The sequence below is a fragment of the Trachypithecus francoisi genome, unplaced genomic scaffold (genome assembly GCF_009764315.1).
Source record: "Trachypithecus francoisi isolate TF-2019V2 unplaced genomic scaffold, Tfra_2.0 Lachesis_group12, whole genome shotgun sequence".
Taxonomy (NCBI): Eukaryota; Metazoa; Chordata; class Mammalia; order Primates; family Cercopithecidae; genus Trachypithecus; species Trachypithecus francoisi.
Window position 1 is genome coordinate 109,000,752 of NW_022681457.1, and position 26,386 is coordinate 109,027,137.

The window sequence follows — 26,386 nt, forward strand, 5'->3', positions numbered from 1 at the left end:
TATATAAAACAATGCCTGGAATATGAACTGAGACTCTAAAGACTTTAAAGCAAGTCTATTTTTCATGATGGCAGGAAAACAATCTGTGTTAAGAATACTATCAGGTTGGCCAGGTGCAGTGGCTTATGTCTGTAATCCCAGCATTTTGGGAGGCCAAGGTGGGTGGATCACTTGAGGTCAGGAGTTCGAGACCAGCCTGGCCAACATGGTGAAACCCCGTCTCTACTAAAAATACAAAAAATTACCCGGGTGTGGTGGTGTGTGCTTGTAATCCCAGCTGCTCGGAAGGCTGAGGCAGGAGAATCGCTCGGACCTGGGAGGCAGAGGTTGTAGTGATCCAAGATTGCGCCATTGCACTCCAGCCTGGGCAACAAGAGTGAAACTGTGTTTCAAAAAAAAAAAAAAAAAAAAAGAATATGATCAGGTTAAAGCCCAGATGCCTAAGTAGAAAGAGGAGATGCTGGGCCCATCTGACCTACTCCCTAGGCATGTCTAGGTACAACTATTGACTGGATTAAGCACAGTAATATTTCACCTGCCAGAAGTTTGTTACACATGGCCTCATTCGGTTCCCACAACCCTCCAAGAAAAAGGTAAGCACTGGCCCATTTAATAGCTGAGTACATACCTCAGGGGATACGTTCCAAGACCCCCAGTGGATGCCTGAAACAGATAGCACCTGACCTTACACGTGTGACGTTTTCTGATCTGATAACCCAGACTGCTCCTAAGTGACCAATGAGCAGGTAGTGTCTACAGCACCGATCTGCTGGACAAAGAGACGATTCACGTCTGGAGAAGGACAGTGTGAGATTTCATCACGCTACTCAGAATGGCATGCAATTTAAAACTTATGAATCATATCTTTCCGGAATTTTCCATTTAATATGTTCAGATTGTGGTTGGCTATGGGTAACTGAAACAGTGGAAAGTGAAATGATAGAAAAGGAGCCACTCTTGTAGACAATATAGGATCATAAAGGGTTAAGTCACTTGCTCAAGATCACAGAGCTGGCAAGTGGTGGAACCAGAATTCTAACCCATGGCTGTCCAGCCCCAGAGTTCACTTACTTTCTCTTTTTCTTTCCCTTCTTCTGTCTCTGTCTCTCTCTCTCTCCTTCTTCTTTTTTCTTTCTTTCTCTCTCTTTCCTTCCTTCCTTCCTTTCCTTTCTTTTTTCTTTCCTCCCTCCCTCCTCCTTCCTTTTTTTTTGAGACAGGGTTTCACTCACTCTGTTGCCCACACTGGAGTGCAGTGGCACAATCTTGACTCACTGTAACCTGGACCTCCCAAGGTCAAGTGACCCTACCACCTCAGCCTTCCAAGTAGCTGGGACTACAGGCACGTGTCACCACGCTCCACTAATTTTGGTATTTGTTCTTTTTTGCAGAAATGGAGTTTTGCCATGTTGCCCAGGCTAGTCTTGCACTCCTGGGCTCAAGGAATCCACCTGCCTCAGCCTCTCAAAGTGCTGGGATTACAGGTGTGAGCCACTGTGCCTCGCTAGAGTCCACTTTCTTTTCCATACATCATAAGTTCCAAACCTGGCTAGATATCTTAATCAGCTAGAGAGCTTGTTTAAAAATCTGATTCCTGTGTCCCACTGCTGAAGTCTGACTTGGCAGGCCTGGGCTGGGCCCTGGGAATCTGTTTTTATTAAGTTCTCAGCTGATGATCTGAGCAAGGCATTGCTGGGATGGACCACATCTGTGTCTGCTAGAAGGTCCTGTCAAGAGAGTCAGGGAACCCCCAGCAGAGCCCCAGAAACCAACTGTGGGCTCAAGGAGGAGGTTCCATGGCAAAGACTGTGGTAGTTCCTGTTGTGCCAGCTTGGTTAGGCTGGAACTACTTTTCCCACAATCCCCTTCTCTGACTGGTTCTAGGTTTTAATTGGTCAAAAGAGGAATCTGTGGAAAGCTGGGAGATGGAAGTGAAGCAGTGGCCATTACACTTTAGAGGTCATGATGACTGGATGCGGTGAGAGACAGCACAGTGGGTGCCAGCACATTTGAGCCTGTTCTCCATTCTGCATCCAGCTGTTTCTCCTGACTGCTGGTCCTGTTAACCAACAGCAGCCCAGGCCCACCCCTGGACACTTGGCTGAGGATGAACCAGACAAGGGGCTGGCTGTAGACTTCTCCACCAGCTTGCCTGTATACCCAGGGCCAGGTGGTGATGCCCCTGACCTAAGATCCAGGTGGTGATGCCCCTGATAAGATCTAACTCCTATAATAAACCCCTTGTCCCATAGGTCATAGAAGTTTGGCTTCTCTCACTGACCCTGAAGGATGCCATCATCCACTCTGTCCTGCAAACTTTTTGATCTAAAACAGCAGTCTTCCAGGTGTGGCCCCAAATCAACAGCATCAGCCTCACCCAGGAGCTGGTTAGAAATGTAAATCCTGAGGCCTCACTCAGACCTACTCAATCAGCAACTGGGGTTGGGGGATGTGGCAGGGGATGGGGGGAAGGGAGGGCCCAGCAATCTGTGTTTTAATAAGCCCCCCACCCCAGAGGATTCTAACACAAGCTGAAGATGCAGAACCACTCATGCAGGCATTTAGAAAACCTGCCTCTAGGGAGGCCGAGGCAGGCGGATCACGAGGTCAGGAAATCCAGACCATCCTGGCTAACATGGTGAAACCCCGTCTCTACTAAAAATACAAAAAATTAACCAGGTGTGGTGGCGGGCACCTGTAGTCCCAGCTACTTGGGAGGTTGTGGCAGGAGAATGGCGTGAACCCAGGGGGTGGAGCTTGCAGTGAGCCAAGATCGCGCCACTGCACTCTAGCCTGGGTGACAGAGCAAGACTCCATCTCAAAAAACAAAAACAAAAACAAAAAACCTGCCTCCATTTCTGTTTGGAATGATGTAGTAGTTCTGGAAAAAGACAGTGGCGATGGTCACACAGCACTGTAAATGTGCTTAATGTCCCTGAATTGTACACTTAAAAATGGTTAAAATAGGCCAGGTATGGTGTTGACTCACGCCTATAATCCCAGCACTTTGGGAGCCCGAGGTGGGCAGATCACCTGAGCCTGAGAGTTTGATACCAGTCTGGGCAACATGGCAAAACTCTGTCTCTACCAAAAAATACAAAAATTAGCCAACGTGGTGACACACGCCTGTGGTCCCAGCTACTTGGGAAGCCAAGGTGGGAGGATCACTTGAGCCCAGGAGGCAGACGTTGTAGTGAGCTGAGATCATGCCACTATACTCCAGCCCAGGTGACAGAGCAAGAACTTGTCTCAAATTTTAAAAAGGTTAAAATAATTTACAAACAAACAAACAAAAAAGCTTAGAAGCCATACACAAAAGGTCACATATTATGTGATTCCATTTACATGCAATGTCCAGAAAGAGAGAAAGGAGATAGGTGATTGCCAGCAGCAGGGGTTGGCAGGGGAGGGTGGAGATGGGGAGGGAATGCTTAATGGGTACGATGCTTTTTGGGGCCATGACAATGTTTTGGAACTAGATAGAGGTGGCAGTTGCACAACTCTGTGAGTATACAAGATACCACTAAATTGGTCATTTTAACATGGTTGATGTTATGCTTTGTGAATTTCTGGGGCTTGCCATTGTATCTCTGAGAGTTAGCATTTATTGAGATGCTATGCTAAGGCTTCACGTGCAGTGTCATTTCATCCTCACCCCAATCCTGGGAGGGTGGCATTATTATTCTCCCCATTTAATGGATGTGGAACCCAGGCAGTCTAACTTCAGAATCCATGCTTTGAACGAAAATGCCATTATGCCCAGAACCATGACTTATTTCTTTGTGCAGAAGACAGAAATGAGACATCAGCCAAAGCTGCCCTAATCACACTTAAAAGCAGTATCCTGGGCCAGGCCTGGTGGCTCATGCCTGTAATCCCAGCACTTTGGGAGGCCAAAATACAAAAATTAGCCAGGCGTGGTGGCACGCATCTGTAATTCCAGCTACTCAGGAGGCTGAGGCAGAAACTCCATTTCAAAAAAAAAAGACAGATTAAAAAAAAAGAGCAGTATCCCAGTCACCTAGCTTTACCTTGCCCTGCAGCAGAGGGCCAGGGGAGAGGAGGGAAAGGAGGAAGCTGGCTTGCTCACGGGTCCATACTCCCAGGCATTGAGATAAAGCCTCGCGACTGTCAGGTGTGCTTGGCTTGGATTTGGAATGAACTTACTAGAATGGAAAGATTTTCAAAAATAATTATGACAGTAACACCTAAAAACGTATTGAGCATGTACTGTTTTAAGTACTTTTATAGTTTAATCTTCACAAAATCCTACAACTATTCTCCCCATTTCGAGAAAGTGAGCTGTGGCTCAAGGTCACCCACATCATTAGAACCATTTGCTTAAAGCTGTTACTTTAATACAAAGTCATACATGTTTCTCTGTGGGAAACTCAGAAAGTACAGGTTAGAAAAGAGAAAACAGGGAGAGAGGATATAAAAATTACTTGTAATCCATTAGGAATAATCATTGGAAACATTATATTAAATAAATTTTTATTCTTTGTGTATTTTTTTGGAACAAAAAATGGACAGCTTCATAATCTGCCTTTTTACATTAGCAAATTAGACCCATCTTTCTACATCTTTCAGAGCCTTCTGCATCATTGCCATTTTGAATGGCCATGTGGTGTTCCCCTTGTGTAACCTTGTAGAAACCATAGCAGATTTTCCAGGCTTTTATATGGGACATTTGGGTTGTTTCTACAAGAAGACATTTCAACTGGGAAAAAATGTTTTAATCAGGTTGCTGAGATGTCTCAAACTTCCTCCCCTGCAATGAGCAGTGTCATGGTGGAAGGGCGATCAGCTTTTGGGGTTGATATTTGCTAATGGAAAGACCCAAGCACCAGGCAACACAGTCTCATGCACATTTATTTCAGGGGCAAACTTTTGGGGGGAAAAGGGTCTCATTTTTATGTGTGGAACCTGAAAATTCTCACCTGAAGACAAAGTAAAAAAAGTCTCTCAGATTTACCCATCTCACTCCTTAAAAAGAAGAGCTTGATTCCTTCTCAACAAGGAACAAACGTTCCTGAGGATCCCAAGTTATCTCCCACTTCCCAGTTCTGAAGTTACATGCCGGGTAGATCTAGTTAGATGCCAGTACTTTTGTTTCCCACCATAGCACAGTAGTTCAGAATACAGACTCTGGAATGAGACTGGCTGGGCTCAAATCCCGATTCCATCACTTTCTAGCTGTGGGCCCTGTCATTAGCTCACTAAACCTTTGGAGAGGAAGTGCTGAAGATCCAAGACCCCACCTTCCCACCCAATACATGAAAATGTAACTGGAGTGCCTTAAGTCCTTGAGATGTGGGGTAGTTTGCACCGTAGCTAGCATACTCCTGCCTCGGTTTCCCCAACATAGAACTGTTTTGAGCATGAAATGACTTAAGAGTCATGGGAAAGCTTGGTTGCTCCCCACTTCAACTCCAGATATTGACTCTAACAAGGATAATCCCCAAACATCTGTAACTTTTATCATGAGCCAGATATGGCTCTGCCTCCCAGGAATCTCCCTAAACTCTTCTTGAATATTTTTCAGCCTGAAGCCCTCTTGTTGGAAGCAATTTTGTCTACTCCTTTCTGTGAGAAGTTCCCAGTCACTGGCTCGCCCTGGGAGAGAGAGTGCATGTGTTGCAAAGCTACCAACAGACTTCCTCAGACACAGTGAGTCAGTCTGAACACACAGGCAAGGTTGCAGAACTCCATGGCCTTCATCTCTCTTGGCTCAGCCAGGCACAGTTCCTCTTAGCCCAAGACAAAACTTAGCCCATGCTGTTAAATCAATGGTTCTACCGGCTTCCAATCATAAAGCCAAGAGGCAATAGTACATAAAATGGGAACTTATACATTCTGAGTTACAGCTAATTGCAGATGTATCCAAGCTCATTCTACATTTATCTACCATTTGTCTGTAAAACACTGCCTCTATGGTCCTTCCTTCCTTCTTTTCTTCCCTACCCCTCTTCTTTCTTTTGGTGCACAGACCCCTTTGAGAATCTGATAAAAGCTACTGACCTGCCACAGGTAAATGCAGAGATAGAATACTTGACAGAGGCCGGGCGCGGTGGCTCAAGCCTGTAATCCCAGCACTTTGGGAGGCCGAGGCGGGCGGATCACGAGGTCAGGAGATCGAGACCATCCTGGCTAACATGGTGAAACCCCGTCTCTACTAAAAAAATACAAAAAACTAGCCGGGTGAGGTGGCGGGCGCCTGTAGTCCCAGCTACTCGGGAGGCTGAGGCAGGAGAATGGCGTAAACCCAGGAGACGGAGCTTGCAGTGAGCTGAGATTTGGCCACTGCACTCCAGCCTGGGCGACAGAGCGAGACTCCATCTCAAAAAAAAAAAAAAAAAAGAATACTTGACAGAGAATACTTGACGGACAATTTCAGGTGGTGAGCGGGTCCTTAAAGGTGATTGAAGACCCTCATAGAAGTTATTACAAGTTTGAAATTACCCAACAATTTCATAATGATCCTGACCACTATAATACTTTATTGCTTTGATGACCAGGCAAACATCTAAAAGCAGCATATAAAAGCATCATTATATGCAGAGACAATTTCTAGAAGTATATACAAGAAATCGCAGGTGGTGGCTACCTCTTGTATAAGAGACTGGGAGCCTGGAATGAGAGGGAGACGGATATTTTTTCTTTGGACATCCTTTTACACCGTTTGATTTTTTATATCATGTGCATATATTCGTTTCCTAATTAAAGAAAAAGAGTTAATGAAAAAGTTATTTAAGTTAAGAACTATCACTACTCATGGTCATTTCCATGCCTGTGATATGGGAAAGGGAGGAGTCATCAATGGGGAGGCGGTCAACCTCCTCCCTAGCAGGGTGAAACCCACATCAGCTGGCAAAGTGAAAGCGTCACTCCAGAAAAGACAGATGGTTTCTACCGGGTCTTCGACATAAGTCACTGAAATTCCAAATGGGAGGGGAGGATATTATCAAAGTTTCATCAGGTCCCTGCATAGCCCTGGTGCTGGCCGGAGGAACTGGCCCAAACCTTCTAAGTTTGGTCATTTCATATAAAGACAAACATACACTCACATACAAACCCAACAATTCCACTCCTAGGTATTTGCCCAAGAGAAATGAAAACATATACTGATACTAAAAACCTCTGAATGTTTAATCATAATCACCAAAAAGTAGACACAATCCAAATATCCTTTTAACAGGTGAAGGGATAAGTAAACTGTGGTCCTGCACATTTCTACCATGGAATAAATGCAGTGTGGGGAAATCTCAAATGTATTCTACTGAGTAGAAGCAGCCAGACTCTAAAGGCACCATACTGTATGATTCTATTTACGTGATATCCTAGAAACGGCAAAACTATAAGGACAGAAAACAGATCAGTGGCTGCTGGGGGGTGGAGATAGGAGAGACTACAAAGAAGCAGCAGGAGAGAATTTTGGGGGGCGATGGAACTTTTCTACATCTTGATTGTGGTGATGGTTACATGACTGCCTGTGTTTGTCAAAACTCATCGAACTATGTTCAAATTGAAAATTACATACATGTATATAAAATACAATGCTGGGCGAGTGTTTTCTTTCCTTTCTTTCTTTTTTGAGATAGAGTCTCACTCTGTCATCCAGACTAGAGTGTAGTGCTGTGATCTTGGCTCACTGCAACCTCTGCCTCCCGCGTTCAAGAGGGTTCTCCTGCCTCAGCCTCCCAAGTATCTGGGATTACAGGCATCTGCCACCACGCCCAGCTAATTTTGTATTTTTAGTAGAGATGGGGTTTCACCATGTTGGCCAGGCTGGTCTTAAACTCCTGACCTCAAGTGATCCACTCGCCTCGGCCTCCCAAAGTGCTGGGATTACAGCGTGAGCCACCGCGCCCAGCCTTGGGGTGAGTATTTTCTCACAGTTGCCTATGGCTGCTGTGGCTTCCACCATGCTCCTATCTCAGCTTCCTAAGTCTAAGAAGGGAGGCCCAGATACTCCAAGTCTGAAGGGTAAACCAGCCACCAGGAGCGGCAGCTGATGTCTTCAAAGCTCTCTACAGTTCCCAAAGCACCTTGCCTGGCAGTAATCCCTGTGGGATGCGTAACAAGCCTATGGGTCTTCAGCACAGGTCACTAAAGTTCCAAATGGGAGGAGAGGGTGTTATCAACAACAGTTTTCTCTTGTTATGAAAACAATGCTTGTTTATGAAATAAAAATTAGTTAAATATAGACCAGCAGAAAGAATATCGAAACTCCCCATGGCCACCCCATCCATAACTGCTGATAAATATCTATGATGGTCTCCATGCTTTCTTGTGTGCTATGTAAACAAAATACTTTTTTGTTTTTTTACAAAAATGGGATATTGTTGCAATAGTTTTATAACCCTAACTTTTTTTTGAGACAAAATCTCACTCTGTCACTCAAGCTGGAGTGCAGTGGTGCAATCTTGGCTCGTCGCAACCTCTGCCTCCCAGTATAACCTTAATTTTTAAAAATTTGATATATAATGAACAATCTTTCATATCACCAGTATTCATCAACACTGGAATTTTTAGCGATTGAGGACCACTTCAGTATATGAAAGAGCTGCAATTTATGTCACCAATACCCTGTTGCTGCAAATATATTTGATTTCTAGTTTTATTGCTATTATAAAAAATAGTGTTGAAATTAACTCCTTATCCAACCATAAATTGTTACCTCGGGATAAAATCTTGGTATTGAAGATTTTAATAACAAGGTTAAAATCTTGGAATTGAAAGTGTTTTAAAGCTAAGTGTTTTAAAGGTTTGGACCTGAATTTTCAGACTGTTCTCCAGTTTATACTTCTACGCTGAGCTCCTGAAAGCACTACCTCCCAGTTAGCATTATTTAAATTAAAATTTTAAAACTTTTAAAACATTCTAGATTCCCTATGTGACAGACGGCATTGTTTTAATCGGCATTTCCTTTAATACAATGAGGTTAAACACTGATTCTTCTTTTTTCCCATGTTCTAATTGGCCACCAGCATTCCTTCTTTTTTTTTGAGACAGGGTCACCCAGGCTGGAGTGCAGTGGCACAGTCACGGCTCACTGTAGCCTCTACCTCCTGGGTTCATGTAATCCTCCCACCTCAGTCTCCCAAGCAGCTGAGACTACAGGTGCATGCCACCATGCCCAACTAATTTTGTTCTTTTTTTTTTTTGAGGCAGAGTCTCAGTCTGTCGCCCAGACTGGAGTGTAGTGGCGCGGTCTTGGCTCACTGCAAGCTCCGCCTCCTAGGTTCACGCCATTCTCCTGCCTCAGCCTCCCGAGTAGCTGGGACTACAGGTGCCCACCACCACGCCCGGCTAATTTCTGTGTATTTTTAGTATAGACGGGGTTTCACCGTATTAGCCAGGATGGTCTCAATCTCCTGACCTTGTGATCCGCCCGCCTCGGCCTCCCAAAGTGCTTGGATTACAGGTGTGAGCCACCGCACCCGGCCAATTTTGTTCATTTTTTATAGAGACGAGGTCTCACCACGTTGCCCAGGCTGATCTCAAAGTCCTGGGCTGAAGCGATCTTCTTGCCTCAGCCTCCCAAAACGTTGGGATTGCAGGTGTCAGCCACTGTGCTCAACCTCAGCATTTCTTCTTTAGCCCATTTCTCAACTAGGGCATTCAGCTTTTCCTTACTAACTAGAAAAGCAAGCTGGGTGTGGTGGCTCATGCCTGTAATCCCAGCACTTTGGGAGGCCGAGGAGGGCGGATCATGAGGTCAAGAGGTGGAGACCACCCTGGCCAACATAGTGAAACCTTGTCTCTACGACAAATACAAAAACTAGCTGGGTGTGGTGGTGCACACCTGTAGTTCCAGCTACTTGGGAGGCTGAGGCAGGAGAATCACTTGAACCCGGGAGGTGGAGGTTGCAGTGAGCTGAGATCGTGCCACTGCGACAGAGCGAGACTCTGTCTCAAAAAAAAAAAAAAAAAAAGCAAAAAAAGCAAAGCTCCTGCATGTATTCAGAACACAATCCCTTGTCTGTTCTGTGTTGCAAATATTGTCCCCAGTTTATCATTTGATATATCAAAGTTTTTAAATTTTAGGAGCCTGATCTAAAAATCATTTTCAGTAATCTCTGTTATAATGTTGCCTTTCACTCTCATGTTAAAGAATACCCTTCCAAAAAGGGGCTGTAGTAAGTTTACAGTGGAGAAACATGGCAGATACCACCTTAACCAAGAGACCAAGGCTGATGTCATCAATAAGAAGTTACACTGGGCCGGGCGCGGTGGCTCAAGCCTGTCATCCCAGCACTTTGGGAGGCCGAGACGGGCGGATCACGAGGTCAGGAGATCGAGACCATCCTGGCTAACACGGTGAAACCCCGTCTCTACTGAAAAATACAAAAAAGCTAGCCGGGCGAGGTGGCGGGCGCCTGTCGTCCCAGCTACTCGGGAGGCTGAGGCAGGAGAATGGCGTAAACCCGGGAGGCGGAGCTTGCAGTGAGCTGAGATCCGGCCACTGCACTCCAGCCTGGGCGACAGAGCGAGATTCCATCTTAAAAAAAAAAAAAAAAAAAAAATTACACTGATATTATTTCCATTCTAACATGATTCAATGAGAAGCACACTTCACCTTTGTAGGATTCTTTCCCAAAACCCAAAGGCCTAGTACAGTCACGAGAAGACATCAGGAAAACCCAAATTCAGGGAAGTTCTACAAAACACTAACCAGTACTCTTCAAAGTTCTCAAGGTCATGAAATTTAAGAAAAGACTGAGAAAGTGTCACAGTTCGGAAGTTACTAAGGAGACAAGATGACCAAATGCAATGTGGCATCTTGAATTGGATCCTGGAGAATAAAAATGCAGTGGGAAAATGGGTGAAATCTAAATAAAGTCTGTAGTTTAGTTGTGATGTCAATTTCTTAGCTCTGATAAGCATAAGACGTTTATATAAGATGTCAACATTAGGCTGGGAGTGGTGGCTCACACCTGTAATCCCAGCTCTCTGGGAGGCCAAGGTGGGCGGATCACCTGAAGTCAGGAGTTTGAGACCAGCCTGGCCAACATGGTGAAACCGCCCGTCTTCACTAAAAATACAACAATTAGCCAGGCATGGTGGCGCATTCCTGTAATCCCAGCTACTCGGGAGGCTGAGGCAGGAGAATCCCTTGAATCCGGGAGGTGGAGGTTGCAGTGAGCCGAGATCATGCCACTATACTCCAGCCTGGGTGACAGAGTGAGACTCTGTCTCACAAAAAAAAAAAAAAAAAGGGCCAACATTAGGGGAAGTTGGGTGTGAAGGGTAGACAAAAATGCCCCATATTACCTTTGCAACTTTTCTATAAATCTAAAATTATTCCAAAATTAAACAAAAATGTATTTAAAGAGTCTTGGCTAGGACTGTCACTGGACAGATTAAAAACAAAGAAAATGGGTTTCTAATTTTGTTGCTATTATTACAAAAAATAACAGTGTTGAAACTAACTCCTTATACTCATTAATTGTTTTCTTAGGATAAACTTCAGGAACTGAAACTTCTGGGCAGTCTAGAAAGAAAAGCAGAAAGAACAGAAAGGAAAAAAGCCACCAAAGTTGCTGGCTTTGAGCAGGGGTACCAGGTAGGTGGGGGTGGAAAGTAGTTCCTTGTGACTGATGCAGTTAAGTGGGGGGTAAGGCAGCAGTAATAGGTCTGGAAAGATTAACTGAGGCCGACTCTAAGAAGTCCGGGCTTTATTGAAAGTTAAAGAGCTTAGCCTCGGCTTGATCCTGCCAGCAGTAGGGAAGTGGCAAAGATTTCAGATCAGTGCATTTGACATGTTATTGATTTGTTATTTTACTTGTTGGTTTCCTACTTGACTGACTCTTCCCTACTGCCTAATAAGGTGTAAGCTCCAAGAAGGCAGGAACTGAGCCTGTCTTAGCACCGTTTTCCCCCAAAGCCTGGAAGAACACCTGGTCTGTAGAGAGAACGCAATGAATGACATGGCCGAATGACTATCTGAGTCTTGTTTCCAAAATGACTCCCCGCCACCAACTTTTTATTGTGATAAAATGCACATAACATAAAGTTGACTATCTTAACCATTTTTCCATGAACAGTTCAGTGGCATTACGTACATTCATACTGCTGTGTAACCATCACCATCATGCATTCACAGAACGCTTTCATTTTACAAAACTGAAACTCCTTACCCATTAAACCCTAACTCCCCATTGCCCTTCCCCCAGCCCCTGGCAACTGACATTCTACTTTCCATCTCTATGATGTCGACTGCTCTAGGTTCCTCATACCAGTAGAATCATATAGTATCTGCCTTTTTGTGACTGGCTTATTTCACTAAGCATGATGTCCTCAAGGTTCGTCCATGTTACAGCATGGTGTCAGAATTTCCTTCCACATGGAGGCTGAATCATATTCCATTGTATGGATAGACCACATTTTGTTTATTCATCCTTTGATGGATACTTCGGTTGTTTTCATAGTTTAGCTACTATGAGTAATGCTCATATAAACATGGGTGTACAAATATCTCTTCAAAAACCTGTTTTCAATTCTTTTGAGTATTGATATAGTTTGGACATTGGTCCTCTCCAAATCTCATGTTGAAATTTGATCCCCAAGCTGGATACAGTGGCCACACCTATAATCCCAGCAGTTTGGGAGGCCAAGGCTGGTGGATCACTCAAGGCCAGGAGTTCAAGACCAGCCTGGTCAACATGGTGAAACCCTATCTCTACTAAAAATATAAAAATTAGCTGGACATGGTGGCACATGTCTGTAATCCCAGCTACTCGGGAGGCTAAGGCATGAGAATCGCCTGAACCCAGGAGGCAGAGGTTGCAATGAGCCAAGATTGTGCCACTGCACTCCGGCCTGGGTGACAGAGTAAGACTCTGTCTCAAAAAAAGAAGAGAAATTTGATCCCCAATGTTGGAGGTGGGGCCTAGTGGATGTTTGGTTGATGGGGGTGGATCCCTGTTGAATGGCTTGGTACCCAAAGATCTGGTTGTTAAAGAGTCTGCTCCCCACTCCCTCTCTCCTCTTCTCTCTCACCACATGATGCCTGCTCTCCTTCCGCCTGAGGCGGAAGCTTCCCGAGGCCCTCACTAGAAGCAGATGCTGATGTCATGCTTCTTGTATAGCCTTGTATATCCGTGGGCTACATAAACCTCTTTCTCTCTTTTTTTGAGATGGAGTCTTGCTGTCGCCAGGCTAGAGTGCAGTGGCTCCATCTCAGCTCACTGCAACCTCAGCCTCCCGGGTTCAAGTGTTCTCCTGCCCCAGCCTCCTGAGTAGCTGTGACTACAGGTGCCCACCACCACGCCCAGCTAATTTTTGTATTTTTAGTAAAGACTGGGTTTCACCACATTTTCCAGGATGGTCTCAATTTCTTGACCTCGTGATTTGCCCGCCTCAGTTTCCCAAAGTGCTGGGATTACAGGCGTGAGCCACCGCACCCGGCCAATAAATCTCTTTTCTTTATAAATTACCCAATCTCAGGTATTTCTTTATAGCAACACAAACGGACTAAGACAAGTATGCACCCAGAAGTGAAACTGCTGGATCCCACAGTGATTTGATTTTAATATTTTGAGAAACTGCCAGAGCCAAAATGACCTTTTTTATTTTTTTTATTTTTTTTTTTGAGAAGGAGTCTCAATCTGTTGTCCAGGCTGAAGTGCAGTGGTGCCATCTTGGCTCACTGCAACCTCTGCCTACCAGGTTCAAGCAATTTTTGTGCCTCAGCCTCCCGAGTAACTGGGGCTACAAGTGCGCGCCATCACACCCGGCTAATTTTTGTATTTGTAATAGAGACAGGGTTTCACCATGTTGGCCAAGCTAGTCATGAACTCCTAACCTCAAGTGATACGCCCTCCTCGGCCTTCCAAAGTGCTGGGATTACAGGCGTGTGCCACCATGCCCAGCCCCCAAAATGACTTTTAGGAAGAAACTATATAAAATACTTTTTCCACCTGTGCCATCAGCATCTGCTCTGAGGGTAGCGTTTCTACACTCAGTATTGGCCTGTGTGAATGAAGCTGTCTTACACCTTGGGGCCTTTGCACACGCAGTTGCCTTCCCAGGTAGACCTTCGGCGGCGGCTGTACCTCCCCTCCCCGCTCCCCGTTTCAGCTCAGACTGCACTCTTTCTGAAAATCCTTCCTGACTCTCCAAGTTTGGGTTAAGCCTCCTCCTTCGTGGGCTGTGCTTCATCATCTTTATTCACATGTTGTTAAGGTACAATCCCTGTCGTCCTCACCGGAGGATCAGCTCCATCGGGGCGGGGGGCAGGGCCTGACTCTCCCTTGTTCCTGGGCTCAGTGCCTGGCACACCATATGTATCAGAAGATTTGTTTAAAGTGATGGCGTCTGTGTTTAGCTACAGGCAATTTTCCCCAAAAGAAGAGAATTACTGTTTGAAAACAATAATTACCCACAGGCAGTTCCAGTACCTAATGGCTTCTCTCCAAATTGTAGGCGGTTTTAATGAAGCTGTAGGTGAGGTATCTTATGGTAACTTAAGAAAGTTTGCATGTTCATTTTGCTTTTTAAAATCATGTTCTGGCTGGGTGTGGTGGCTCACGCCTGTAATCCTAGCACTTTGAGAAGTCAAGGCAGGGGGATCACTTGAGGTCAGGAGTTCAAGACCAGCTTGGCCAACATGGTGAAACCCTACCTGGACTAAAAATACAAAAATTGGCCAGGCATGGTGGCATGTGCCTGTAGTCCCAGCTACTCTGGAGGCTGAGGCAGGAGAATCGCTTGAATCCAGGAGGCAGAGGTTGCAATGAGCCAAGATTGCACTACTGCACTCCAGCCTGGGCAACAGAGTGAGACTCTGTCTCAAAATAAATAAATAGATAAATAAATAAATAAAATAAAACAAAACAAAGTCATTTTCCTGCACCAAATATCAACAAACCATGCCCCACACCCTAACCAGCACAGGTCTAACGAGGAAAACGTAGGATAAGGTAAGGCAAGTAAATCCCACCCCCTTCTCTGCACTCCTCCCTAGACCAGATGTGAGGAGAAAAACATGGAAAAGACATAAAATTCCCCAAGATTTAGAGCCACCTAATTTTACCTGTTGAGTAGAGGAAATAGCAAAACCTCCTGGAGACATCTAAAACTGCATATCATGTGAGTCCACGATCTTAAAAAAAAAGAACTTGCCCCATGTGGTGAGTTCTCATTCTGCCAGGTTCTGCCAGGATTTGGTGATTCTGGGTTTATCACCTCAAAGGCCTCTCAGGCCTGGGAAGCCTCCATTGGTAAAGCTCTGGGGACATTAAAAAAAGAAGAAAGCTAGGTGTAGTGGTTCATGCCTGTAATTCCAGCACTTTGGGAGGCTGAGATGGGCAGGTCACGAGGTCAAGAGATCGAGACCATCCTGGCCAACATGGTGAAATCCCATCTCTACTAAAAATACAAAAATTAGGCAGGGCACGGTGGCTCACGCCTGTAATCCCAGCACTTTGGGAGGCCGAGACGGGTGGATCACGAGGTCAGGAGATTGAGACCATCCTGGCTAACACAGTGAAACCCAGTCTCTACTAAAAATACAAAAAATTAGCCGGGCGTGATGGCCAGTGCCTGTAGTCCCAGCTACTCAGGAGGCTTAGGCAGGAGAATGGCATGAACCCGGCAGGTGGAGCTTGCAGTGAGCCGAGACCGCGCCACTGCACTCCAGCCTGGGTGACAGAGTGAGACTCCGTCTCAAAAAAAGAAAAAAAAATTAGCTGGGTGTGGTGGCGTGTGCCTGTAATCCCAGCTACTCGGGAGGCTGAGGTAGGAGAATCGCTTAAACTCGGGAGGTGGAGGTTGGTGTGAGCCAAGATTGTACCACTGCATTCCAGCCTGGCGACAGAGTAAGACTCTGTCTCAAAAAACAAAACAAAACAAAACAAAAAAAGAAATGCTAGAACAGTGTTATTAACACTTCTTTGTTTGAAATGTGGCATTGAAAAAATTAATGCTGGCCGGGCACGGTGGCTCAAGCTTGTAATCCCAGCACTTTGGGAGGCCGAGACGGGCGGATCACGAGGTCAGGAGATCGAGACCATCCTGGCTAACACGGTGAAACCCCGTCTCTACTGAAAAGTACAAAAAAATTAGCCGGGCGAGGTGGCGGTTGCCTGTAGTCCCAGCTACTCGGAGGCTGAGGCAGGAGAATGGCGTGAACTTGGGAGGCGGAGCTTGCAGTGAGCTGAGATCAGGCCACAACACTCCAGCCTGGGCAGCAGTGCGAGACTCTGTCTCAAAAAACAAAACAAAACAAAACAAAACAAAAAAAGAAATGCTAGAACAGTGTTATTAACACTTCTTTGTTTGAAATGTGGCATTGAAAAAATTAATGCTGGCCGGGCACGGTGGCTCAAGCTTGTAATCCCAGCACTTTGGGAGGCCGAGACGGGCGGATCACGAGGTCAGGAGATCGAGACCATCCTGGCTAACACGGTGAAACCCCGTCTCTACTGAAAAGTACAAAAAAATTAGCCGGGCGAGGTGGCGGTTGCCTGTAGTCCCAGCTACTCGGGAGGCTGAGGCAGGAGAATGGCGTGAACTTGGGAGGCGGAGCTTGCAGTGAGCTGAGATCAGGCCACAACACTCCAGCCTGGGCAGCAGTGCGAGACTCTGTCTCAAAAAAAGAAAAAAAAAAAAAAAAAAGAAAAAATTAATGCTTTGTGCATCTCAGCAATATAAACTGGGCTGTTGGTAGGAGAGTGACAGGCTTTGGGATAAACGTGAATTCCTGGTGCACACAACAGTGGGGCCTATAGGGGTCACAGCCTGCATCGTGAACGTGTGTTTTGAGTCACTCATTTGTGGAGGGGTCAAGGGTCTACATTTGTAGGTTCTCCTCAATGTGAGGCCTGAGGGCCACCTCCTCCCGCAGCAAAGGCCCCAGCCTCTCTGTTTTGTGGCCTCAGTTTCTTCTTCTAAGAATTGAGGAGGCTAGATGAACAATGGCTTCCAACCTTTTGTTTTTTTTTTTTTTTTTTGAGACGGAGTCTCGCTCTGTCGCCCGGGCTGGAGTGCAGTGGCTGGATCTCAGCTCACTGCAAGCTCCGCCTCCCGGGTTCACGCCATTCTCCTGCCTCAGCCTCCCGAGTAGCTGGGACTACAGGCGCCCGCCACCTCGCCCGGCTAGTTTTTTTGTATTTTTTAGTAGAGACGGGGTTTCACCATGTTAGCCAGGATGGTCTCGATCTCCTGACCTCGTGATCCGCCCGTCTCGGCCTCCCAAAGTGCTGGGATTACAGGCTTGAGCCACCGCGCCTGGCCTGTTTTATTTTTAAAGTCACAGAGTTTTAAAAGTGGATGTTTTGTATCCTTAGCATAAGCCAAGCTTCCTTCCTGTTGGCCCCACCTCCACCACTCAGCTCTGTCCCTGCAAACCCCTGAGTGGCTTCTAGGACCCATCCAAGGTTTCCCAGGATCACAGTATAAAAACCAGTGAACCGGAGCTACATTGCCCAAGGTTCTTACCGTGCAGTAGGAGAGACGTTTTTACCTAGTGACTCAGTGCACATCCACAAACAGATAACAGTGCACATCCACAAACAGATAACTGAAAATTTTACTAGTGAATATTTCTCGCCACAGGAAATGCATTCTATTTTCTAGTCCACTGTCTTCTACTTCACTTTTAAAAAGCCAGCAGAAAACCACTTAACGATGCCAAAATCTACTAATAAGTGGCTGTCCACAGTCTGTAAACATGAGCTTAGAAAATCTCCAAGACACTAGTACTTCCAGTACTGACGATTTATGGCATTAACAAAGCTGTGATCCTGGTAGACAGTGACAGAGACCGCACCCCATCCTGTCCCCAGGGTGGGGTGTCCTACCTGAATCACCCGACTAGGAAACAAATTCTCTGCACATCTTTGCCATTGAAACACCTGCAAGAGCCAGGGTTTGGAGATGAGTATCCCAAATACCGATTTTTCTAGAGACCTGCACTTGCCTAACCCCATGCCTAATCCCAGGGAGATTTGGGGCAAGGGGCAGTGATGGTGGGGTGGCAGCACTTGGATGGGTTAAAACAAACACAGCAAAAATAAATAAATACATAAAAGTCAGAAGCAACAAAGCTCTCTCCCTCCCTGTGTGAATCTGGGTCACACCCATCACGCCCATGGCTTCCATTTCTAAGAGTTCAGAGAGAATTGCTTTCCAACCCCACAGTGATGCAGAAAACTGGCCCTCTGGACTCCCACAGTGGCGAATCAGAAATGTCTTTGCACTTTGCACAGCGTCACAGGGTTTAGGCCACAGGAATACCTGCTAGCCATCAAGGGGTGGAAGCACGTGAGACCCACAGGTTAGACCCTGTGTGAAGTCACTCATATTATCACATGAAGATAACAGGCACCGTAACAGTGAATTGAAAAACCAGGATACGGGCTGGGCATAGTGGCTCTTGCCTGGAATCCCAGTACTTTGGGAGACTGAGGTGGGAGGATCACTTGAGCCCAGGAGTTCGAGACTAGCCTGGGCAACACACAGAGACCTTGTCTCTATTTTTTCAAAAACAAAACAACAACAAACCAGGACATGAAACAGCTCAGCAAACAAAAACCTGAATAAAACGCCACAATATTAACGGTGGTCGCCAGCCTTCACGATGTCATCTGCTCGTTTTTTACAAGGAACACGTACTTCTTTTGTAATCTGGGGACGAAAACAACTTTAAAAGCCTGCCATCCGAAGGCACATTATCAAGTCTGGCTAAGGGAGTGCCAGATAAATGCACTCACTAGCTCCCGCTATGGTGTTAATGCCAGTTTGAACAGACAGGACCTGGAAATGGGCAGATACACTCCTCAATGTGCACACCTCATCTTTCAGGACCCTCAGCCCTTACTCCTCCTGGTCATGTCGCCACGGACACCACAAAAACACCTGGTAGTGTGGAGTGCAGGGAGAAAGGGGATCTTGGAGGGGGAGGGAGCTCTGTTTTGTTTTTCAAGAATCATCCTCAAAATCATTCGAGACAAACTCCGGAACCTCGGATTCTGGTCCCAGCTGTGATCTCAGGCGAGTCTCCTCTTCCCCAGGTCTTGGTCTCCCCAGTTGTCAAATAAGCAGAGTGGATTTTCTGATGACTAAGATCCCTCTGGCCCTGATATTCTAAGATCTAAAGCTACCAGCATTCAGGTTTAAGGGCTGCTAAGTCTGATAAATCCAGGGCAAGAGAGAATGTGGAGACTTTAGGTTGCTCCGCCCAAGTAAGCATCACAGATAGAAGGTGAGGACAAACCAGCAGTCTTGAGACGGGAGCTGAGGGGAGGAGGAGTCAAGGGTCGGGGCTGCTTAGGAGAGACCCTCAGAGGGCTATCTCTGGTCAGCATCTTGGGGCCGTCTGGGAGGGACAGGGCTATGTGGCCTGGTACTGGGAAACCAAACAGGCGGCTTGTTTCTTCCAAACAAATGGCCTGTTTCTTTCTCAGGAGCAAGAGCTCCCAGGAGGGGTGGCCATGGCAGCGAGGGCTCAATCCAGGCGAAGGGAGAATAAAACATTGGCAGGGTAGGCTGGGCCACCTGTCCAGCCTGGGGAGGAGCTCAACTCCACAGAGCCACTTGAAAGACTGAGAGGTTGAGAAACCTGGGGCCCAAAAGAGTCTTGGTCCTAAATGTGGCCAGGCCTCCTGGGTGAACGCAAAGGACCCTAGAAGGGAGTCAGGAGGGCTGGGTTCCAGTCCCAGTTCTGCTGCTGAACTGCTGTGTGTCCTTGGGTAAGTTCCATCCCCTCTCTGAGTTTTGTTTGTCAAATGAGAATGATGTCTCTGAGGACCTGAAGGTCCTCCGCACCTGAGACATTCTAGAATCTTCCTCTTCCCTCCAAGCAAAGGGAGACTTAAAGCATGGAGGATGATATTCTCACAGCTTTCACGGCAAGGAGGATTCCTCCAAGCTTCAGAGCAGAAACAAAAGCGAAAGCAAAAGTCAGCAGCCAGAAGCAGCCCCCATACCACATCCCACGTGAGAAGGCATCTAAACTTCTGCAACTTTCCCAGCACCGAGGGAGACAATGCTTCTCGTTCCCATGATCCCCACCTTAATTTGGGGCCAGGGGAAGAGAATCCACACTAAAGCTCCTCACACTCTGGCCTCTTCCAGCCCAAGAGGTGGAGGGGTTTACAGCCAGCCCTGCAGAGGGAGGGAGGAACACTGACCAGAAACACATCCTATTAAAACGGAGCCTCAGAAGCTCCAGCTGGCCTCTGCCTCCAGCTTTCCCATCCCTCACGCAGACAGAGAAACTCCCAGGCCTTGTGACATCTGGAGTCAGAGAACCAGAAAGTCGCAGCTGGAGGGGCTTGGGTCCTGCCAATATCCCAGACACTCACTCACTACTTCTCTGTGGCAGAAGACCAGGCTGGCAGTCTAGGCCTCATGTAGAACCCCAGAATCTTACCCTTGACCAGCAGTCATGAGTGAAGGCCACATATTACTCTCTGCTTCCTGTATTGGCCTCCCATCCAGCTCCCCCATTCATTCCCACCACCCCCACCAACCCACAGGCCAGCCTCTCTCTCCTAGGAGTCTTCTCTAGGATCCTCACCAACTTCCAGGCAGCCAGGATTATCTTTTTAATGTATGGATGGGATCAGATGACTTCCCTGCTTAGAGAACTTGAATGAAAGGGACATCTTTCTCCATGTCGTTCATCTTTGTTGAGCACCTAGAACAGTGCCTGGCCCACAGAAGGTGCTCAGCCAACATACGTTGAATGATTCCAAGAAAGGCCCCACCTGTCCAGTCCAGCTCACTCCAGACCCTCCATTCCCTTTACATTTCCGCACCCTCCACTGCCTGAGCACCTTCCCCAGCCCAGCACACCCCAGGCACTCTTCTGTCTCTGTGCCTTTGCCTGTGCTTTTCCATCTGCCCAGACACCCTTCCTCCCCTGTCCCCTGGGGGGACTCCAGTTCCCTGATGAATACTCCAATACTCTTTTCTTAGCAGGACCTCCTGAGTTATTTCCTTTCTTCTGTTCTCGCCTAAGCCCTGTGACATAACTTACTATAGAGTACTAAATGTGCTAGACACAAATACCCCACCTTGCCGTTGGAGGTCATCATCCCATTTTACAGATGAAGAAACTGAGGCTCAGAGAGATCAGGTCACACAGCCAGCAAGTGGTGTGGCCTGACTGTATCGCCAATTCTGCAACACTTGTCATGAGTATCCCTGACTCCCTCCCTAGGCTAGGGGCTCCCTGAGGCTCCTGGGCTCTGGATCAGTGGGGCAGACCCCAGATACCCCAACAGGGAGCTGTCAGCTCCGAAGCCATGAGGAGCAGATTCACCACCAGCCTCCTCTCTTTTTCTTTGGCCTTTTCTCCCAGTCTGGGGGTACCTCTCAATTGGTGGAGTGAGATATTTGGAGGGACAGGGGCTCTGTCCCAATAGGTCAGGACCCTCTTGCGACAGGTTTCCCGGGTGTGAAAGCTGTTCACGGTTCCAGGGCCAACAGTTCCCTAGACAAGCTGTTCTCCAGGTAACCCATTCAAAAGGAAAGCCAGAAGCCGGCTGGCCCTAGAGGGGCAACCCTTCCACCCGCTGACCTACCTCCACCGGTTCGGGTCCCGGCCCCGCCCACCTCGTCCCAGCCCAGCCCACTCCGGCGGCGCCCAGGTTCCCAGCAGCCAGACCTCCCGCTCTGTTGGGAAGGACCTGCAGTACCACTGACCGTCACAGGCACCTCGGAACGCTGCGCAGGGCACCCCACGGCTGCTCCCTGGGGAAACCATAGGGGAGGGGTCAGGTCTCTCGACCCCACCCCTGGTTGGGAAAGAGACCATTATCCTGTAATGCAGACCTGGCGAGCCAGGCCAAGTGCCTCCCCTTTGTGCGCTGATTTGAGATCTGATTTATGCGTAACCTAACTTACCGCGGAGTGCTTGCTGGGTGCTGGGCATGAATGCCCCGCCGCACCCTAGGACGTTATCATGTTCATTTCACAGATGAAGAAACCGACCGATGCGCTCAGGGAAGGACTTTAAATCCACTTTGTTGGATTTTCAAACCACTTTTTTCACGCCCGATTCTTTATCCCCGTGTTTGCTTGTAGAGCGACACACACACACACACGCACACACACACGCACACACATACGAATCTAAATCCCTAAAAGGACCCGACTTCCATAGAGTAAGGGGTGCGCGAGCAAAGCGCCAAGGTGGTTTCCTGGGACCTACTAGGAAGTTCTGCTCCTAACCACGCGCTGAAAGCGCTTCTGACGAGGCCAAGGGTTCGAAACCCGCCGGGCGGAGAGCACCTGTCCCCGCCAACAGGGGGCCCCCAAGGCCAGCTGCCTTCCCCAGCCGAGGCCAGCTGGCCGGGCGCGGTGCCCGGGAGGCGGGAGTGTCCCGCACCGGCGGGGCGCGGCCGCAGAGGGTGCGGGGTGCAGAGTCCTCCAGGTGGTCGATCCCAGACGGGAAGCACTCGGCGGACGGACGGACGGACGGACAGGCAACCCAGACGGGCCTCGACCCCTTACCCGGCCCTCAGGGGAACCCACAGCGCTCCGCGGGAAGCGGCGGGCGCAAGGCGCGGCGGCTCAGACTCACCCGGGAGGCGGCGGGTCCGGCTCCGTCTCCGCTGGGCGGCCCGGGACTGGGGACTTCGCGACCCCCACGCCCCACCCGGGCGGCCTCCTCGGGGGGCGCCACGATCGCGGGGCTGGGATTCGGGGGATTCTCAGCCGAGGGAACGCGGTGGCGGAGAGGGCGCACTGCCCTCTCGGGGACCGCGATGGGGACGCAGGAAGCGCGGCCTGGGAGCGCCGGCGTGAGGGAGGGAGGGACCGCGGGAGGCGGAGGGCGGCGCCGGCCAGGAGCAGCCTCCAGCCCCGAGAAGCACCGCCCACCGGCCGACCCTCCCTCCCGGCTCTCGGCGCCACCCCCGGGCCCGAGGCGGGGGATCGCAGCTGAGCGGGGCCGGTACCCACTCCCCAGCGTCCGCCGCTGGAGTACGCTGAGTGCCGGCCGGGGCTGGGCCTAAGTTCTTCCCCACCCTTGCCAGCCGAATTGGATAAGATGGGGCCGGGAGAAAATAGAGCCCTGATTCCCCCTCCTCCCTAGGGCCCAGATAATCGGTGTGTATGCGTGTGTGTGCGCGCGCGTGTGTGACGGGTGGTGGTCGGGGAATGTCTCAAGCCAGAAGTCCCAGGTTTTAGGAGTTTAAGTAGAGCTGGGAGACCCGCTTCTCTCCCACACCAGGCGCAGACGCCGAGGCACAGCTCCGCCAGCCGCCCAGCGTTTACCTGGCGAGACACTCACCTCTCCTCCCTCCTGGGGAGGCCACCGCCTCCTTCTCCCACTTCTGCCCTGGGCTGGTGCCCAGCTAGGTGAGTGACGGGCAGAAATAGGGAAGGAGGAGGCGAGTTTTTAAAAACCGAGTCAGCTCACCCCCTCGTCCAGGGTCCCCACCCGATGCCTGGTCCCCAGGGAGCTCTCGGGATCGCACGCCTGAGTCCCGGTCCAGGTGGGGACCATTCCGGGTTCTTGTGCGCGGGCACTGGATGGGGGCGCGCTCCACCGGGAGCTTCCCCTGCTGAGGGCTCATCCCCAGCTTTGCCGAGAACTTTCCTGGCAAGGCACCGGCTGGCGTTCTCCCAGCCCGCGAGTGGCAGATTCGGATCCATGGAGGCCCAGAGCTGCCGCCGAGTCCTGGCTCCGGGGAGGGCAAATCCGAAGTCGGCGCAGACGCCTCTTACCCGCGGTTCTGCCTCCGCCCCCTGGAGATTTGCCCTTGGAACCACGTTGCTCTGGCGCCCAAACTAGGGTGGGCTGGTTTCAGCCAGACCGCCAAAAAACGTGGATTCTAAACACAGAGGGAAGAGCCAGCTCCCATTCCCTCGCCCAACCTTAGATTTTTTTGAATTCCGAGAGAGGTCAGGCCGGGGTCCCCTTCTTGGGTGAGCGTTCAGCCCTTTGGAGTTCAAACACTGAGAAGCAGATAGGCAGCTGGCGGGCGTCACAGGATCGAGCCGAGGACTGAAGGCGCCTCCTACCGGGAATCCACCGCCTCCAGACGAAAATAGGCTGCAATCAAGTTCACTTCCAAAGGCGGAATTCATGGGTACATATGGTGTCCACGTGTGTATACCTGCAGAGTTGAAACGTGGGCATTTCTCCCCCCACCCCGCTATTCTGACTTCTTAACTTGCACCCTAACAGCTCGACAGAACCTTGGCGTCCACAAAAAGGCAAGTTTGGGTCTGCCTTATGATTTGGGGGTGGGAAGACATTTGGGGAAACAGTCTCCATGTCTGTAACAGCAACTGCTATTCCTCACTTACTTACTATGAACCACGCACAGGGTTACCACCGACATCCCCTGAACCATCTCATTTAATCCTCATAACCTGGGAGGCGGTTATTGGTCATGCCCACTTTATGGAAGAGAAAGCTGAGGCTTAAGGAGGTGAGGTCATTTTGCCCAATGAAAACACGGCTGGGAAGTGTCAGGATCTAGACCCAAGTTGGTCCACACCAGAGCTTCTGCTCTCCCTCCCATAGCATAGTTCCTACTGTCTGCACATACTCTCCACCCTAGGAGAAGTTTCACCTTGCCTGGCCACCTGCAAATGCTGAATAAATATTAGTTGGATGAATGAAAGCCCCAAATAATAACCCATGATTTTAGTGAATGGGGAGAACCCTTTGTGTAGGCAGGTACTTATAATAATACACTCCCATTTAAGACCTGTGTGTATTCATCCCAAAGTTTAGACAATGCATGTGGGGACCTTCCCAGGCTGCAAAGGAGTGACAGGAAACAGTCACGTAGCTCTCAGATAAGACCAGGAATCTGGTTTTCATTTGACTCTGCAAGACGGACTTTGGAGAGGCGTGGGGTGGGGGCAGGAGGGTGGTAATGTCAGAACAGCTGTCCCAGCTCCTAATCTGAAGGCAAAGAGCTGCTGTACTTTTCCATGCCAGGATCATCCCAGACCCGCCCTACTCTGCTGCAGACCCAACTGGGCAGGTCTTGTGTATCACAGGATATCATCTTCAGAGTGTTCCATTTAAGCAGGCTCACCCTGGCTGATCTGGGGAGAGGCTGAGGAAATTCTCAGCCAAAGTTGAGGCCCAGGCAAAACTAAAGAAGCTACCAAAGAAAGCATGTTTCTCCTTATCCTCCTCCCCTTCATAGCCCTCTCCCTCTACATGTTAGTTTCTCTGAAACTTCCCTACCTTTTATTGAACACTGTGTTTCACGTGCACTTCTTTTTTTTTTTTTTTTAAGACGGAGTCTCGCTCTGTCGCCCGGGCTGGAGTGCAGTGGCCGGATCTCAGCTCACTGCAAGCTCCGCCTCCCGGGTTCACGCCATTCTCCTGCCTCAGCCTCCCGAGTAGCTGGGACTACAGGCGCCCGCCACCTCGCCCGGCTAGTTTTTTGTATTTTTTAGTAGAGACGGGGTTTCACCGTGTTAGCCAGGATGGTCTCGATCTCCTGACCTCGTGATCCACCCGTCTCGGCCTCCCAAAGTGCTGGGATTACAGGCTTGAGCCACCGCGCCCGGCCTCACGTGCACTTCATACATTGTGTTACTTGATACTCAAAACGGCCCTAAAGGAAGATTCTATTATTCCAGTTTTTCAGGTGAGGCTGTTAAGACTCAGAGAAGTTAGGTACTGGATCTGCTAGTAAGTGATAAAGTATTTGAATCTGGGGTCTTTGCAGGGTCCTCGCTCTAAATCACTCTGCTAGGAACCCCCTTGGGTGACAGGCAGAATAATAGCTTCCCAAAGATATTCACAACCTGATCCCCAGAACTGGTTACGTGGCAAAAGGGACTTTGCAGATGGGATCCTGTTAAGGATGTTGGGACAGGGAGGTTATCCTTTATCTTCCTGGTGGGTCCAATGTTGTCACAAGGGTTCTTACAAGAGGGAGGCAGGAGGGTCACAGTTAGAGAGGGAGACCTGATGATGGAAGTAGAGATCAGAATGCTCTAGTTCCTGGACAAGGGTCAATAGCCAAGGAATGTGGGCAGCCTCTAGGAGCTAGAAAAGGAAAGGAATGTAGTCTCAGCCAGAGCATCCAGAAGGAGCTCTTGGTGTCCACAAAAAGGCAGGTTTGGGTCTGCCTTACGATTTGGAGGTAGGAAGGCATTTGCAGATCCATTTTGGACATCTGACCTCCAGAACTGTAAGAAGATAGTTAATTGTGTTGTTCTAAGCCATGAAGTTTGGGACAATTTGTCATAGCAGCAGGAGAAAACTAATACATCCTGCAAACTCAGTCACCTAGGCCGATGTTCACTTCACCTGCTTTTTTAGCTAACTGTCCACGGTAAACCTCTGAAGAGGCACCATGATATAGCCTATGTCATGGATTTAGAAAGAAGGCAGGATTCCATCACCTTCGTCTTTGGTTTCTGAATCCTCTGCCATTTGTGAGCTGTGTGACCT

The 26,386-nt window shown here is 48.7% G+C and overlaps 2 protein-coding genes across 3 annotated transcripts in view; one reads left to right on the top strand and one right to left on the bottom strand.

Moving 5' to 3' along the window:
* TMEM51 (transmembrane protein 51) overlaps window positions 1-22,761 on the bottom strand; it is a 73,453-nt gene extending 50,692 nt beyond the window's left edge. The window contains exon 1 of one of the 2 annotated variants that reach the window (XM_033228252.1): window positions 22,535-22,761. The gene's annotated coding sequence lies outside the window, so the exon portion shown is untranslated. The remainder of the gene's footprint in view (window positions 1-22,534) is intronic. The other variant, XM_033228253.1, reaches the window with a different exon arrangement.
* On the top strand, window positions 1,450-10,940 carry CUNH1orf195 (chromosome unknown C1orf195 homolog). Its single transcript, XM_033228276.1, is given in 2 exon segments — window positions 1,450-2,384; window positions 10,588-10,940. Coding segments are annotated over 2 exon segments (216 nt in total). The 5' UTR covers window positions 1,450-2,286; the 3' UTR covers window positions 10,706-10,940.
* Window positions 22,762-26,386: the final 3,625 nt, after the last annotated feature.